The sequence below is a fragment of the Lissotriton vulgaris genome, chromosome 12 (assembly GCF_964263255.1).
Source record: "Lissotriton vulgaris chromosome 12, aLisVul1.2, whole genome shotgun sequence".
Lineage (NCBI taxonomy): Eukaryota > Metazoa > Chordata > Amphibia > Caudata > Salamandridae > Lissotriton > Lissotriton vulgaris.
The window spans coordinates 142592676-142611137 of record NC_141700.1 but is presented as its reverse complement, the minus strand read 5'-3'; the positions used below and the strand labels follow the sequence as shown (position 1 = coordinate 142611137).

At 44.5% G+C, this 18462-nt stretch overlaps 1 protein-coding gene across 1 annotated transcript in view; it reads right to left on the bottom strand.

Moving 5' to 3' along the window:
* Window positions 1–5579: 5579 nt before the first annotated feature.
* Window positions 5580–18462, bottom strand: part of KCNJ9 (potassium inwardly rectifying channel subfamily J member 9) — a 185980-nt gene continuing 173097 nt past the window's right edge. Inside the window, exon 3 of the mRNA XM_086947611.1 lies at window positions 5580–8127. Within this exon, the coding sequence (XP_086803737.1) occupies window positions 7814–8127 (314 nt within the window). The 3' untranslated portion in view covers window positions 5580–7813. The remainder of the gene's footprint in view (window positions 8128–18462) is intronic.

Sequence of the window (18462 nt, the reverse complement as noted above, 5' to 3'; positions counted from 1 at the left end):
TTGTAATGGTATGTGTTGTAAATGTAGTATGCATTGTAGTGGAATGCGTTGTAAAGGTAGTTTCAAAGAATTCGTTGTAATGGCATGCGTTGTAATGGAATGCGTTGTAATGGATGTTGCGGTGTAAAAAATGCGTTGTAAAGGTAGGCGTTGTAAAAGTATGCGTTGTAACGACATACATCCTTCCTAGATGACTCAGAGCTGAGCTGAATAGGCCTTGGCTGCATTTAGAGTAGTGCGAGGAATTTTCCTTGCCACTGAATAGGGCCTTTCCCCCTTGCACAATACTGTCTCCACTCTCTGTGGTCATGCTGCACCAGTGAGGACAGAACTGGTTTGGACTGAGCTCAGAGACCTTGGCACAAAGAAGAACAAAAACAAAATGGGATATAAGTAGTGGACCGTAAACCCCAGAACTTCAAATCACTTCTGGACTCAAGAGGAACCTTTGCCAAGGAGAAGGAGTACTGCCCCTTTGCTGTGTGCTGTTTGGGGTTGGCCTGCAATTGCTGCTTCTGTCAAGGAAAGAACACAAACTGGAACTTTGCTGAGAAAGCAGCTTGAAGAGGAATTTTCAAGGGCTTGTGTGGGTCGGGCTGTTCTGAAGTCTCAGGGACACAAAGACCTCACCCCCAGCTCCCTTGATCTCTACTGCTGATAATTCTGACCTGCCAGGAGGGGCCTGTTCCAGGTTTGGGCCTCTGGAGGTTGTTCCTGCTGCTGGAAGCCGTGATGCAGTGACCTGCACCGAGGCCAGGGGCACCGCTTGTGAAGCCAATGATGAACCACCCTGCCTACACCGCAGTTTCGACGATCTTCAACGTCTGCAGTTACTGGCCTTCCCAACGTCAGGTCTTGCACCAACTTTATCACTGCCAGCCCCTGCATCTACTTATTGCGGTGCCAATAACCGTCAAGTGTGACTCCACAAACTCGCTGACTTCGCACCGCCTCACGGAACCGATGCCTCACCATCGAAGCAACCGACTTCCCCAGTCCTGGATTTGACACGTCGCCTCCTCGCTGACACAACGCCTTGCCTCCCTTGTGGCAGCCAGGGAGCCTGTGTTGACCTTGGCACTGATGCCTCACTTCTACAACTCAGCTCCGTGCAATGTCATAGACTTTGTTTTCCAATGCACTGTTTGTTTGGGGGTCCGTGTGACTCCATGCCCGGCGCCACACACCTTGTGGTCAGCGCTGTACTTTGGATTTATTGCTGTCACAACATCGTAATAGACCCAGGTGGAGCTATTTGTTTTCTACAAGTTTTATTTTTGCAACAAGTGTTCTAACATCGTAATTTGATATTTGTATGGTGGATTTTTTCATTTATTTTCTTTGTTGAATTTAGATAAAGAATAAGATACTTTATTTTTCTAAACTGGTGTGGTGTCCATTTGGAGCATTATCACTGTGATACTGATAATTTTGAGTACAAGTACTTTGCGCATTGCCTTTGGGATAAGCCTGTCTGATTGAGCCAAGCTACCAAGGGGGCGAGCAGGGGTTATTTGAAGTGTGTATCCCCCTTACCCTGACTCGAAGCAGGGGTATCTACTTTGAAAAAAGGTACCTACCTCTGCGAACCAGAGACCCACAGTACTAGCAACAGCTATTTTAGAGTGTGGTACAGAAATAAAGCGCTCAATGGTACAGCATTTTTCTTAGGGTCTAACCCCAAAGTTTTGGTCATCAGAGTCTGTAAATCTCAGTATGAATAATTAATTTATCTTTTTTTATTTTGGGACCAGCGAACCACAAACTTAAACCCAAGGCTGGGTATCTTGGTGCTATTGAAAAATAAAAAATAAAACACATAGCCAGCAGGAAGAGAGCATAGTCATACTGAAGTCTTCAACACATATGCTGGGATAATAGAAGTTTTTAGGAGCTTCCGAAACCTCAGATGGTTTGAGTGTGCCCTGTGCAAGTAGGAAGCATCTGCAGTGGTAAAGCCTTACCACCTAAAAAACATAGGAACCACCAACAGGCTAATTTTGGGGTGATCTTAGGATCTGAGTTTGTGCAGAGGAGAGGCAATAGAAGAGTAAACAGTTTAATGAACCAGACACATAGATTTGAAAAGGATCCGCTGTTTAATCAGGATTGTAAAAATAAGAGGTTTGAAGAGATATGATCAGGGGAGCGACCCTAGGGACAATGTCTGAACTAACTGCAACCTACGGATCTGCAAGTCTCTGAGAGAATGCAACGAGATAGGAAATGCACCTCAAAGAGTCAAGCTGAAAAACACATGCCTTCACAACCTAAGAAACTTGCTCGGAAAGGGACAAAGCAGAATTAATGTTATCCCTAAGCTCTTTGCAATAGCCATAGGAGGAGACATTGGGCCCAATATGTTCAGCCAAAATGGCAGTTCAAAAAACAGTGAAGGTGTAAGAGTGGAGAGAATCTAGTGTGAGTTTTGCTTGAGCCTTGGTAAGAAAGTGAGATTGCAAGGAAAGTGATGGGACAGTGCAGTAGACGCAGAGATTTTTGCATGATTGAGGGATGCAGCAGGTGTGATCCCCGCCCAGCAACATTTTAAAGGAGCTTCTCCACCCTGGTCGCAACTACTGTGTGCACCTGTTTCAGCTGCATTCAGGAATGCAGTTGTGATCTCACACACAAGTGAACTCGAAACTTGCATAAACCATCCCCAGGCAGACAGTGTGAAATCCTTACCTGTCATGATACAAAGTCATGGATTCAAACCAGCTCTAAAGTACTGCTTGTTGCAGTACTTGGAAATTAGTAGAACAGGGAGGACTTGACCAAAGAGTAACAATTTGAGTTTTGAGATCGCTACTTCATGTCAGGTCTATCTTTGTATTAGAACATTGGAATGTTGGGAGCACCATTGAAGCGAATGGAATGCTCCCGGCTTTAAATGGCTGATAAAAGGTTTTGCTGTGAACAAGGCCTGATAGAGCCCGAGGGGATTTCAACCCCCTCGGCCTCCATGTGGCTTTTGTTTTATTTGTTAGAACATTGTGCCCTCTAGTAGAAGAATGTTCTAATAGCCTTATAGCCCTCCGTAGCTGGGCTATATGGCCATTAAAGTTCCGCTCCCTTGGTAAAGGCCCTCACCTTCGGCTCAGGAGTTTAACGCTAAACCCAGAGCTTCAACATTCCAATGTTTGTCTTTCTATTTCTACCTTTTTATTTCACAACATTCTACCCTCAGTGGGTGGAATGTTCTAATAGCCCTAGAGCCCTTCTGCTTCAGTCTATACAGGTTTTTAAAGGCCCTCTCCCTCGTTATAGGCCCTCTCCTACTGCTTGGGCCTATAACTCGGGTTCAGGGCCTTCAACAACTAGTAAAGACCTCGGGAGCAGGCTATAAGGCTACAGTAATCTGTTTCTTGTGGCTTAAGCACTAACCTATTTCTAAAAGACTTACCACTGGCTGGAGGAGTTGCCTTATTGTGTCGACTTATTGCCTCATTAAGTGCTGAGTCTCTAGTCACATCTCCCTTTTGAGTAAACCTTGGATCTTTGAAAAACATGATGGCCTCGCTTTTGGAGTGGCAAGAGCTTGTGGGGTACTTGGTCCCCATTTTGGGATCATGTGTAAAGTAGTTCCAGGAAACCAGTGTCAATCAACTCTAGTAGTCACAATTGGAGCCCAGTAACCTCTGTCTGCCCTGGGACTTATCTACCGGTTCTCAGAGAAGCCAGTTTTTCTTTAAAAAATGCAGAAATAATTTAGTTTTGTACTTAGGTGTTTTCCAGCTAGACATGCTGGACATGTTTATAGTTTTGAGCTGGGCTCATTCTTGGAAGAACAGAAATTCTACTGTAATACTTGGTGGAAGATGTAAGCTCTCAAGCCTTTGTGAAACTACAGAATGTCCTCTGTTTATCTTTTACATAAGGAGAGGGAATTCCAGAGTGATGAGCCATATGTGTGTAGAGACCATTCTTTATTCTATATATATCCATCTGCATACCCGAACTTGGGTGTCAGGACGGTGGGTAGAATTAAAATGCCTTGAAGAGGTACCATGAAATGTGGCCATGTTGTGCCTTGTGAGGTACCGGGGTCCTGGTTTGTGATCTCTCTGTACACAGCTTACACAAGAGTGCCAATGTTAATTCCAGTGCAAAAGAACAATTAATGGACAGAATGCAGAACAATGTCATACATTCACCCCAGTACAGAGATCTGGGCCTAAATCCATAGTTTTATTTCTTCCCATGCCATGTTAATTCCAGTACGTCAATGCAAACAAAGTATTTGCCCAATTAATGACAACAGCTGCCAACTGAGGGACATTCAAACTTAAAAAGACTCTTGCAAGCTCACAAGGCCTTAAGCAAGTAGATCTTGGACTGAATCTCAAAGCTATTCCATCGCTGCTGTTGGACCTATGCCTAAAATAGCCTTGGTGAACATGCTGCCTCCCCATCAATGGAGAAACAAATATACAATGTGGATCCATGCATACCTTACCAGCATAATGCTCATGATTCTATACCTCCTCCCACAGTACCGCCTTTCTGAACTAAACAAGAAGTTTCAATAAGCTATGAAAATAGAACTACATTTGCTTGGCTTACAGTCTCTAATGCCCCATGGACGCACTTTATCCCTTATCTTGCTTACTTATCTTGTCAATGCATTGGGAATCAGCCTTCCAAGGGCATATAATGCTAAAGCAAATGCATGAAAATGACCTTTGTAACACCCCTCTCTTTTAGACCCTTCTATTGATATAAACTACCACCTTCTCACCAATCCTCATCTCTGAAGAAAGAGCTTAGTGAAATGCTGGCTGACTATTACGATTGTCGGTGAGCTTCCATAGACTTTTCATAGGCCAATGTTACTAAACTATGGCCCTATTCAAATCTGATAATTAATTAAAGGATATTTGATGTTGTAGTCTGATACCCTCTTATAAAATTGTAAATATAGTACTCTTAAGGGCCACTGGCTGTTGTATTGCTTACATTTCTAAATTGGCACATATCTGCATGATGTCTAATCCCATTTGCATTTTACTCTGCTTTGTCATTTTGTTTTTCATAAGATTAAACTAGTGTTTGTGTGTGCCCTAATACTGAATATACCTACATTTTTAGACCAAATCCTTTGCTGCCTTAATGTAGTAATCCAACTCATTTGAGAGAAGGTCTCTCAGAGATCACCAATTGAAGAGCATCGGGCAGGAACCAGCGGCAGCAAAAAAAATTCTCTTCCTTGCTGCTTGAGGTCGAATAACCAGGCGAGCTTAGGATTTGCCATCTCTATGGTCCCTATGAGATCCAAAGAAGATCATCCCATTTAGAGTGGACTGTGGCTCCAGAAGGGCGCATTGTCAGATATGATACTGCATTGTACAGACGTTAGTCAGTTAGTCGTTCATCTCCCTTCCATATCCTTGGAGCGACTAGTTGTGTCTTCTTCTATTTCCGAAGGGACATGGAATTTGGGAACAAACATCTTTGTCCAAGTCTCATGCTGATTGGTCTATTTTGACATCACCTTCAAATATCAGTAAAGTAACCAATTGCAATTAATACATAATTTACAGACAACAATTACATTTTGTTTTGTTTTATTTAAAATAAGAAAATTTGATCCTGAAAAATGTAAAACCAATACCATTTTGTTTCCATAAAATGTGTATGTTATCTCTTTTCGAAGGATCACAAAAAGAAAATCTCTGGTTTAATTATGTGCCAGTGCATCTGATAAAGTATGGGATATAGTAATATATTGTGGGAGCTTAAATTGCTACTTACCTTCATCGGTGAACCCATTAATCCATCCATATAACCACACAGTCATCCATACACCATTCAATCATCCATTTATTGGCTCTTTAAGCCCACTTTTATCTAGGTAGAATTCCATGTACAATATTTCCCCAATCATGTTTCTGATAAAAATACAAACAAGGGAGAGTTTAAGAATATTGTACCACTGGCAGCTCACTTTGCACCCTTGACTGTATATTGACATCAGCAATATCAACCTACAATAATATCACATGCCTATCCCTACATCATGTAGGAAATTACTACTGTTACTTTCTACCTACCTACATTACCTTATGATATAGTGGCTAAATTGATGAAGTGGATACCATATTTTTTTCGTGTGATAGTGCAAAAAAACCTGGCACCAGTGCAAAATGGCACAACGTGGGTGGGATTTATGTGACCAGGGACCAGGCATTTATGTTATCTGTTTAAAAGTGCACATAAGATAGCTTCAAAAAAATGTGGTCCTCTGATTACTTCACGGATACACTAATGACAGATTTAGTGCAAGACAACCCACATCTTTAATTTAAAAAAAGATGAACAAGGTTGTTTTTAATGGCTAGGATTAATATATGTTTTTTGTTTTCCAATAATGGTGATATCTCTCTGTGCAATGGATGCTCTGTAATATGAGTATTTTTTTTAGGAAGAATATTGTTTGGAATGCTCAATATTTGACATTGAAAAAAAAACTTGATACCTTGAAACAGTCATGCTTTCTAATATGTTTCATCAGTTTTTTCTTTAAAGCTTATTATACACCATTATGGTGTCTGAGCATTTTGGTGGATCTACAACCTTGTGTATTCGATATTCACTCTCAATATAATTCTTCTGAGTGTCCCTTACACCTGCAAACACAATGTCATGTGCAATACCCATAACCATAACATTCGTGACTACACCAATGTACATACTGACCATGGTCACAATGTCATCTGATAATTTAAAGGATATAGAACAATGATCAGGTCTACCTTTGTTCTTTAAATACACAAAGTAGTATCACAATGACTGATATGGGATTGCGTAAAGTTTTAGAAATCTTTTTGCCACAGGCAATGAGGAGGTGACTGCAGAATGTATTTTCCAAAGAGGGGCAGAATTAATGCAATTTCATCACTTGAAGTAGCCAGATAGCAGTGGTCTTTACAAAATTGAACTTTTTAATGCTTGACCTCTATAGATTTTTGTTTGCATGTGTTATGTTTTTTTTAATTTGGTTTCATCTGGATGTGTACATTAATATAAATTTTTCATGTCTTGTGAATCAGCATTGATAAATGAACCAAAAATTGAAAAGTACAGAGATAACATGATGCAAAAGATAAAATTCATCCAGTTGAACCATGTAGTGGGAGCTGTTTCTTGTCTCCATCCAAACCCCTACTTGTGAAATCCAACATAACTTAAGTCTTCAAAGTTACTGTGACAATTAATTCTCTTTTATGACCATTCTTACAACATCCTTCCATGTAAGCTACTTGGTGCAACCCTATGCAGAATCCATGACAGCAGAGTAAGCATTATATTATGAAAAAAAAAAACAACTAACAAAAGATCCATGCAAACTGCAGGTCCTTATCCCTTTGCCCATAAGTGGACATGCTTAGGAGAGGTGACTGTGGCTTGCTAGCACAATCCTGTTAAATGCCTAACACATTATTAAATAGCATGGAACAAATACCACCTGGTAATGGTTGACAGAGCCAGAAGTGTTCCTTCCTGCCCATCGAAGCAGATAAGACATAACTGAAGACCAGACCATTCAGGAAAGTAAATCTTTTGTAACAACTGTTTTCAGCCTCACTAAGCATGTGTAATTTAATGCATCTACTGTGGCAGTGAAAAATAAATTATAATACTCGTCTCCAATCATTCATTCCTCTGTTAGCACTCAATTCCCTACTCTCAGCCAAGGTAACTCAGTTTCTATGAGTCCTTTCTGATAGGCCTTATCCTGTTGAGTCCTGTATGTATATCCTGCTTTCATATATGGACTTTTATTCCTTTACTTCATGTGCTGACCAATGAGTTATAACTTAGACTCATTTTCTGGATTTGTTAGGCTGCCATTTCGCTCTTTGTCCACTTCTTCTTTAACTGTTGCTTCTGCCACTGTCTCATCCAAGTGACTAGGAATGGACCAGTACAGATGAGCATCCATGCGGGCGGCCGCCTCTGCTAGATCTCTAGCACTACAAGTGGGTGTAGGCACCTCAAATGTCTGGTGAAAGGTGTTGTAGTCAACCTCATAAAAGCCATCCTCAAGACTGAGAACGGACATAAAGCGATGTCCCCAAAGCACCTCATCGGTAAGGTAAGAACTACGGGCCTGGCATGTCATTCCTACGGAAAGAAAGCACAAAAATATAGTTACTTTTAGTTTAAACATGACATAGGTAGCTTCACCATGTTTAACTGCATTTCTATGATATATTTATATTTTATATTTAACTCCTTATATAACTTTAAATGGTTCTGTATATTGCAATGAACTTAGTATTAATAATTTTCATTTATTTTTATTCCTATTCAATTTCATTTTTATCAAATGTCTTGTATAAATCTGCTGACTCTATAAATAACTTTAAAAATGAATCTAAGAAACAAAATACATTTTGACAGCTCTGAGAGTAAACTTCTTATTGTTAAGTTTGTGTACATGATATTTTCAACACAGAATTTTGTAACAAATATGACATAATATTGAGACAAATGTCAATATCTTGAGATTTTCAACTTGCCATTGATGATCCCCTGTTTATAAATTGGGGTTTGAGTCTGTATAATCTAGGCTTGATCAAGATCTCAAGTTTATGGTTCTGAATGCGAATCACCTTCTATGAGATTAAGTGCTTGTGCGTAGTTAACAATAGTATGTTTTTTTAATGTGATAGAGGATCTTCACTTTGGTTAAATGTGGCAATGCTCAGAATTAATTTAGAAATATACCAATAATGATCTGTTAAACTGAAAATCTATAAGTGTGAGTGTTTTTTATAATAAGCTAATGTTTACATCAAAATCATTTAAAGATTTTACCCAAAACAACATGGAGCAGAGCTCTTGTACCCTGAAATCATATTAGGTATGCCTTGTTGTGTGGTTGCTGTGTTCATATTACAAGGGTTGCCACTTGTGAATTGGGCAAGATACTCATTGAGGAGACCTTTATGGTGTATGACTTATACAGTGCTGTGTAGTTGTTGTGTCCGAAATATGAGTGATGCCCCTCGATTGTAGGAAATACCATTTGTTAGAGTTTGTTAGTGGTGTGAGAAAACCCCCCATGGGCGCCATCTTAGAGAGGGGCAGAGCAGCTTCCTTCCGCCAGCGCTTGACTGCGCATGAGCCAGCGAGGGGACGCCTACTTAAGGCGAGTCCCGGCTCCTTCCATCTGACAAGGTAGCGATGCGCTTTGTTGCGTGGCGTGGTTACCGCGTTTTTAAAATTGGCATTTTTGTGTGTGATTTGTGTTGCGCGTTAGCGCTTAGCTGACAGCTGGGTTTTTTAAAATTTCCCCTCACCTGCACCGTAAATTGTGCCCCTCACCGCCGCTTGGCGGGCTTGGTTCCTGGGGTGGGCGCCATCTTAGAGAGGGGCAGAGCAGCTTCCTTCCGCCAGCGCTTGACTGCGCATGAGCCAGCGAGGGGACGCCTACTTAATGCTCCCCCCCAGCGTAGCGGGATCGCAGAGCGGGCGCGTCCTCGCTTGGCCAGAGTCGTGCCGGAGTCCTGCCCGTCTGCGCCCGTCCGCGACAGGACGCGCTGGACGTGGCTGGACTCTGACCCCGCTCCTGGTCGTTCTCCTGTTTGCCATGTTGCGCTACACCAGAGACAGTCTGGTTGCCATCAATCGGTCCTGGGTGACTTGTTCCGCGCCCCGTGTGGATCCTTTATGCGGCCCTTATACGTGTGGATGCGGATGTCTCGCACTGTCTGCCCCCGTAAGTAGGGACTGTAGGGATGATATTGCTGTGGCATCAGCCCACAGTCTTCTGTCAGCATCTGGAACTTAAACGCTAGGTCGCTTGTCAGGCACCATCTAGATATTTTCGATCTGCTAGATAAGGATTCTCCTGACATCTTTTGCCTGACGGAGACCTGGCTGCAGGATGCCGACTCGGCCGTTGTCAATCTGGCCTTCCTGCCGGAATACTCGGTATTCACTTTGAACCGAGCTTCTAGAGGCGGAGGAATAGCCCTTGCGGTTAAGTCCTGCTACTCATGTACGTGGCATGGTCAAAAAATCCCGGGTTGCGAAAGTGCAATGTTTAAGGTAGCTATTACACCTAATTTCACCCTGTCGGGACTATTGATATATCGGCCCCCAGGGAGTGAAGTAGCTTTTAGAGCGGCGCTACCTGACGCCATTAGTGAACTGGCTGCGGGATGCTCCAATTTCTCCATCATTGGAGATTTAAATCTGCACTTCGATAACATAGCTAGCCCCACGGTGTCCAGTTTTGTGGCCGATCTTGAGGCGCTCCAGCGGACTCAGCTGGTGGCACAGCCCACCCATTCAGGGGGTCATACCCTCGATCCGTTTTTTACCAATCTTACGGAAGCCTGCATTTCCAGCTACACACCTCTAGCATGGACTGATCATTATTTGATACAGATCCATTGCCCTACACCGGCTATACAACCTAAGCCAGTGTGTTGTTCTATTCCAAGACGTCGTTGGAATAAACTCAAGCTGGACGAGTTTTTCCACCTCCTATCGGCCGACTCATTTGACATCACGGGGTCCGCTGATCAGGTCTACGACAGGTTTTGTAAGTGGGTATCTAGGGCTTTAGACACACTCATTCCCATGGTATGCTGTAAAACTGGAACCGGCAAAGCCAGCCCTTGGTACGATGACTCGCTACGGGCACTGAAGGTTTCTTGTAGGCGTGCAGAGCGGGCGTGGCGCAAGTCTTATAACAGCATGAAGAAAGTTCTCTACCTGTCTACGGTGAAACTGTATCACCGGGCAGTGTGCAGAACCCGTGCCGCCTTCTACGCTGCACAATTTAGGACGAGTTCGAACCCGTCCAAGGCTATCTTTAAGGTGCTGAAAGACCTTACGGCCAAAAAGGTAACTTCGACGCACCAGAGCTCGGTGGAGCACTGCGAAAAATTGGCAGAGTTCTTTCTGGAAAAGGTTAATGCCATTTATCGAGCCTTTCCGGTGGCCACTCCCTCGGCTAATCCACCTCTTAAGCCGTTATCATCTGAGGGGTTGCATTCCTTCCCTATCCTAACACCTGATAGTCTCGACATCTTGGCTCGTCAGGTGAAGTCTGGGTCCCCAGAGGACCCGCTTTGCCCAGCTGTGTTCAAAGACCTAGCGGTACATTATATCTCGCCGCTATGCTCTCTGATCAACTCGTCACTCACATCAGGCGAGGTCCCACTGAAGTGGAAGCGAGCCATGGTTCGTCCTATCCTCAAGAAACCTAGCATGGACGGTAGCAAGCCTGAGAGCTAACGGCCAATTTCACTCCTGCCGTGGCCGGCCAAGGTGAGTGAGGCGCATGTCAACGCAGTCTTCTCAGAACATCTCCGCCATGCAGATATCCTCGATGCTACGCAGAATGGGTTTAGGGCCGGTCATAGCACGGAGACGGCTCTGCTCTATATGGTGGAGCATCTTCGCTCCGTGCTTGACGCAGGACAAACGGCAGCGCTGGTGCTATTAGACCTGAGCGCTGCCTTTGACACCGTCTCGCACCCGATCCTTCTGCGGCGCTTAGAGGAGGCTGGTGTCACCGGCATTGCTCTCCAGTGGTTCCGGTCGTTTTTAGCCAATCGGGCCTTTAGCGTGACCGTCCCACCTTACCAGTCCAAATTCCATCCGTTGAACCTGGGGGTCCCCCAAGGCTCCTCGCTGAGTCCTACGTTGTTCAATCTTTACGTAAGGCCGCTGGCTGAGGTTGTCAGGCAATGGGGTATGACGATGGTGTCATACGCCGATGACACCCAGCTAGCGGTTACGATCAGCGGGGATGCCGAAGTCGATGCCCCCAGGTTTCAACAAGGACTGCGGGTGGTCGCCAGCTGGATGACGTCCAACTGTCTCCAGCTGAACGCTAGTAAGACCGAGGTCATGGTCTTTGGCAAACAACCGGAACTCTGGGGAGAGAGATGGTGGCCAGGGGACCTGGGTCCTGCTCCCATCCCAGTCGCCGAGCTTAAGAACCTCGGGGTCTGGCTGGACCCTACCCTTACGTTTGTGTGTCATACCAAACGTACGGCGGCCTGCTGCTTTGGTATCCTGCGTGGGCTTCGTCCAGTGCTTAAGTTTTTCGATGCCCCCACGAGGCAGCTCATGATCCAAACCACTGTCATCTCTAGGCTGGATTATGCGAGTTCCCTACTGGTTGGCCTGAATCAGGCTGAGATTGGGCGGCTACAACGGATCCAGAACGCCGCAGCAAGATCGGTGGTAGGCTTACCAAGATTCTGCCCTACCTCTAGCACTTTGCGGTCACTGCACTGGCTCCCGGTGGCCCAGCGGATCCAGTTTAAGGTCCTCTGTGTTGCTTACAAGATTCTGAAGGGGTCCACAGCAACGATTCTCATGGCTCTTCTAGCCCATTACACCCCTACCCGAGCCTTAAGATCTGCGGACTTGGAACTGGCTGTTGTGCCACGCTTTAAACGGAGTAGGGCAGGAGGGCGTTCGTTTCAAGTTCGTGCGGCGGTTCTGTGGAACTCCCTGCCCCCGGCGATTCGTGCTGAGAGGGACCTGCTCTCCTTTCGCCGTGCGGTGAAAACTTTCTTATTTCCTTAGTTTGTACACTGTTTGATTATTGTTTCATTGTGTTGTGCTGCTGCCTTGTCGGGCGCCAGGACGCTCCTTAGCTGGAGCATCTGTGCGCCAAATAAAAACGCATAACATAACATAACATAACATAACATTGTTTTTAATATGATTATTACTTTTTTGCAATGGAACTGTCAGAACATTTGGATAACTCGGAGCAAGATAGCGCCTGCGTAACACTCTGCTACACTGCCACCCGCACCCCGAGGAAATTCGACCATCTGCTATGACACCTTGACTGGGGACGCTGCTTCACAAACCTCTGCATTTCCCTGGAGGAAGCCACCACCGCTTTCAGTAAGGGGCGGGTGCCAGTATCGCTACGAGCACCTTGCGAACTGCCACGACCTCGATAGTGGCTCTGGATTTTCTTTTGTTCTGGTCCAGAGCCGCTCTCCTGATTTGCTCCGCGACCCCTGCTGATAATATGCGGGCTCTGAATGAGGCTTATCGCTGCTTAGGGCAGAGTAAGGCTGCCCCTGGTGTGAGGGGGATGAGACAAGGACTGCCCCAGGCAACACTGAACCCACCAACAAGGGGATGTTGACCTCTGATATGGACTCTGCGCTGAGAGGTAAACGGGAAGCCGGGAGCAGCAAAAAAGCCACAGGGAGATCTGCTGGGAGGGGAGCGCCTAAAGATGGCGTGGGCTCCCAACGTTCTATTGCCAAACTGTTTCCTGTCACAAGCTCTTTGGGCCCCAAGGAAAAAATAATGACAAGCCCTGATGGAGGTGCTAAATCTGTAGAATTGGCCATTGACATGGGGCTACTTAATTTTCAGGAGCAATCGGACCTTCATCGTTCAGAAAGTCTTGAGCTAGCACAAGCAGCGGAGTCTTGCAGTCAAGTGATCTCAACCGCTGGCATCATTAGCTCCACGGAGGGTCTTGAATCTGTAGCTCTTTCTCTGGCTATTCCTGTTGAGGACTCTATTACCCAGGCTGGGTCTTTCTCCGATGAGAATGAAAAAAAACTTGTGGCTTTACTCCCATCAGTTCTGTGAATCAGAGTATTACTGGCGCACAGGTGTCCCAGGGAGTTCCATCCCCCAAACTGGCAGGGGAAAAATTTTTCTCGGTGTCGGATGGCTCAGACTTCGCGGCTGAAGGGAGTTCACTCAACTCAAGCGATGCGGACCAATCTGACACTAATTGCAGCCAATGTTCTAAAGAAACCGGCACTGTCCAGAACCAGAAAACCACATCCAGCAAGCGAAGGGCGAGATACTCAGAGAAGCACAGTCAGCTAAAATGAGATTACTCTGGCTCACAACTTATGTTCCCCTATGGTGTAGAATCCGGCAAGATCCCAGGTGCTGAAAGTATGAGAGCTACATCTTATCAATCTGAAGAACTTTCTCTGGCAGCTATCCTATTGTCGATTAAACACTTTCAAGAGGAAGTGCGAACAAACAGTAGACAAGCTAAAGTGGCAGCCAAAAAATTGCAAGGGGTCTTTGAAAACTGAATAAAACCTGCTCAGACATCAGAGAGCGGGTCACTATGATGGCAGGTTGCACCGAAAGTTTGGAAGCTGAAGTTACAACCTTGAAAGATCTATGCTCCTCCCAAGGCGCTTGCATGACAGATGTCATGTGTAAAATAGAAGACCAGGAGAATTGACAGCGGCAAAACAACCTCTGCCTATTAGGGATTCCCAAAGGAGTGGAGGGTGAAGATCCCCGTCGGTACATCGAGAAACTTCTGAAGGGGGCTTTTCCCAATCATGCGAATGGAATTGGGAGCATGAAATTCAACGGGCCCACCGTTTCCCCTTCACCTTGAAGAAACAGCATGCTAATGGTGGAGAGAAACCCAGAGCCTTTTTGGTGTTCTTCAGAAACTATCTACAGTTAATCAGGGAGAGGCTCAGTGCCTGGTCAAAACCCTTGGGCTACACCTGGTTGCTAATTGTAAAAGGGCAGTGATTACACACAATATTATTGTTTCCCACCTTAATACTGTGCAAACAGTCTTCCCCCATCCTTGGGCGAAGCGCATATAGTTGGTGGAATTTGTATTGAAAACCGGTGTCAGAACTGGCAGGGGGTCTGGCCCCTAGCCTCGGTCGGACACGGACGGGCGCAAATGGGTTTGCCTTTGGCACGCCTTCGGCACGCCGGCGGCGCGCCTGCTGCGCGTTCGGGGGAGCATCTTGTTTAAATCCCTTTCCGTCTCCCTCCACCAGCTCGACAGCCAGCCGGAAGTGGGGGTGGAATTACTGTGTGGGAGGTGTGTCCTGCAGTGTTTCTCTGTGCAAGCTGCACAACAGCCGTGATGGACGGGAAATGCTGAGAGACACAGGACTTGGTGCAACCGCAAATACACAGAGGTACGTTTTTTTAAAGTAAAGTGAGTACATAGAGCAAGCTCTAATTAAAAATTAACCCCCAGCTTTCTTTGAAGTCCGTGGGACTCCGAAAGATTGTGCAAAAAGTAAAAAAAGTTTTTAAAACAAAGCAATTCAGTTACAGCATGAATTAGAAAGGATTCCCCGTATTTTCAAATGTCCCCAAGCCCACCAACAGCAAGCACAAGCAAACCTTGTATCCGCTGCGCGCCGGGGGAGCTTCCCATTTAAATCCCTTTCCGTCTACCGCCACCAGCCCCTTTATGTCAGAAATCAAGGCCCAAGAATACCTCTGTGAAATCAAGGCTGGAAAAGGGCAGAACTAGTAATTGCTATGATCAAAAAGTGATCGGGACTAGATTTCATTTACTCTTCTCTTTCCTTTTTTTTCTGGAATGGGCCGAATGAGGGCTCTTGATAGGTTCTAGGGGGAGGAAATGAGGCTAGGGCACTAGGGGGATCCTAGGCTTGGATAAGGTTAGGATCCCTTCTTTTCTGTTATTTTCTTTTTTCTGTTTCTCCTTTCCTTCTGTTGTTCTTATCTACTGGCCTAAAGGGTTAAAAACGTTGTCTTAATTCACGGCGGGGCTGGGTGGCGTGGTTTTACTATTGGCATTCATCAATCAGATTATCCCTGTTTGCTTTATTTTGGGGGGGGGGGTCGGGGCTGGGGGAGGGTGAAGGGGGTAGGGTGGGTTGGACTTGGTGGGGTTCTTCATGTTTTTGGTTTTTGTGCCATTATCAGCATGCATCTTTTGCTTTCGCCTTCTCTGATTCGGGATAGTAGCATTGATATTGCTCCACGGTTCTTGTCGGACCACAACCCCTTAATTTTAAATATATGGGGCTTGGCTGTCTCCAAGAAAGTTTTACCTTGGAGTTTTGAGAGATTGTTACTGCTCGATATAGGATACCAATCTCATATGAAAAGCTGGATTCAGGACTTCCTTGAAAGGAATGTTGGTTCTGCCCCAAGTATGGTTGTTTGGGATGCTCTGAAAGCGTGTATTCAAGGGGAGACCCTACAGTTCTCTTTTAGGAAGAACAAACAGTAGAAATCACATATCCTAGACCTCCAGAAAAAAATAGCAAAGGCAGAGGAAAAACGTATTGGTGCCATCCAGTTGTTCGAAGAAATTGAATCAGCACAATTTGAAACAGCAGCCATTAGACCAGAAATTGGTGCAATCTTGGCCGAGAAAGCTGCCGCAAAATGGGCCGCTGCACGCAAAAAGGACTATGAATGTAGCGAGCAAATTGGCCACCAGTTGGCCTTAAGAACTAGCAAACATCTTACAAATAATGGGATACATTCCATTCGAGTTCCTGCAGGAGGGATCACTAGCGAGCCAAAGGAAATCTAAACAGCCTCCCGCAAATTCTATCAAGGCCTGTATACCAAAGAGGATACTGGCTCACAGGAGGCCAGGCAAGAAGAGATTGACAACTTTTTGGGTTTGGTTTTGTTATCATGCCTTAGCCCGGAGGATCGGGATCAATTAGAGGATCATCCCTCTTGTGAGAAAATTGCCATGGCACATGCCTATTTTGGGGGTGCATCAGGGTGGCGTTTTGGCCCCCTGACATCCTTGACATTGCATTTGCAATTTGCAATTACCTATTTGGTTTGCCATTCATTCCTATGGGCCTCTAGGCCCATAGGAATGAATGGGAAAGCATTCCTTAATAGGAACTCGCAATTTACGATTCACTATGAGGAAATGTGTAGGAATCGCTATTTTATTAGCGAAACCTACATGGATAGGCAATTGTGATTCCTTAATAGCGATTCCTTAATAATCGCTAATAAGGAATCGCAATTGCTTAGTTTGATGCATGTGGCAGATAATGTTTTCATATTTAGATAGAAACAAAATAACCTCAACCCATTCTGCCACTGAGGGACTTGTTTTTGGTATCCAATGTTTATGGATCGCCTTCTTGGATGCCATATAACAATAAACCAGTCAATGTTGTTAACTAAGATCAAAAGCAGAAGTAATTAATGGAACAATTTCATCATGGGCAATGTAAGTTACAATACTAAAGAGAGGGAGTCAGAGGGAGGAAAAAGGCTAAGGCTCACCCTCCAAATACTATATTTAACATAAGGTCTCTGTTACCAGATACCTGAGAGTCTTGCTAGTCACTATAAAACCATACACAACACTCAATGGGGTTGGTCTGGAAAGTCATAGTGGATAGAAAAGGAGAAATTGCTCTTTTTCTAGGTGTCCCTTCACTCACCAGGGTTGCCCCATGGTGACCCTCCGGACCGGAGGGACGCTAGTAGGTGCCTAAAAGAGGGAGGTATTCTTGAAGCAAATTTGCTGGGATACTGAACCCCTCCGAGTCCATGGGGCACAGTTAGGTCCCATGACATGAACCACGTGTTTGGAATAAATACGTAGGTATTACTGCATGCACTAATTATAGATTGCAGCAATTATTTAATTTATTAAAAAGAACTCAATACAGAGTTAAGGAGTGGCGAACACAGGGCTGGTCCCTGTGTAGTCCCGAAGAAGTGCTTGGGGTATGCACGAAACATGTTGACGACAGGAGTTGATAGGTACACCTTACCACATTACGTTTAGGGATCCCTATTCTTCCACCCCATTTTTAATATTACCACCTAGAGGCAAGAATAAAGTCTATTGAAAACCTACTGGGCAGGTATTTTTTAAATACATCACTTAGTCCACTCCACTATCACATCTGCACCACACATAGTCATTATAAGTGCTCCTACGTAATTCGCAAGTCGCAGCACGCCCCAGCCCGTAGAGGACTGGGATGGCCCCAATGATGAAGCATGTCACCATGGGGCAACCCTGGTGAGTGAGGGGACACCTAGAAAAAGAGCAATTTCTCCTTTTCTATCCACTATGACTTTCCAGACCAACCCCATTGAGTGTTGTGTATGGTTTTATAGTGACTAGCAAGGCTCTCAGGTATCTGGTAACAGAGACCTTATGTTAAACAATATAAGTTACACCCAATAACTAAATCAATCCTATTCAGCACACCACTCTAAAAGCTTTAATTTGATACATGATCATATCATATGTCCAAAGCTTCCTTAAAACTTCATTAAACCCAACATATTTCCAAATTAGATAATCACAACCTGGCTCTCTGTACAGGGTCCCAGTAAACACTGAAAGATATTTATTGCTAAATAAACTGAAGATTTAAGATGATTTCAGCAATGTCCATTGCCTTACATACAGAAGACTAATGAGAAGGCTTGAAGTTAGGTCTGTGATATTAGAAATAATGTATCATGGGGGTAGGAATTAAGGCTGACTTAGTAAAGTGTGGTTGATTTATGAGCTGAATCAGTCACCCTACCTTTTGATTTACCTAATTTGTGGTGATGCAACTACAAAACCTATTAGTCAGCCGTAACTCCCTTTCAACTTCAATTGTTTTATGGAATTTCTTTTTGTAATTAATTGTAATCGAAATATGTGTTTCCACATATATGTTAATGTATTTTATTATGATTTATCTA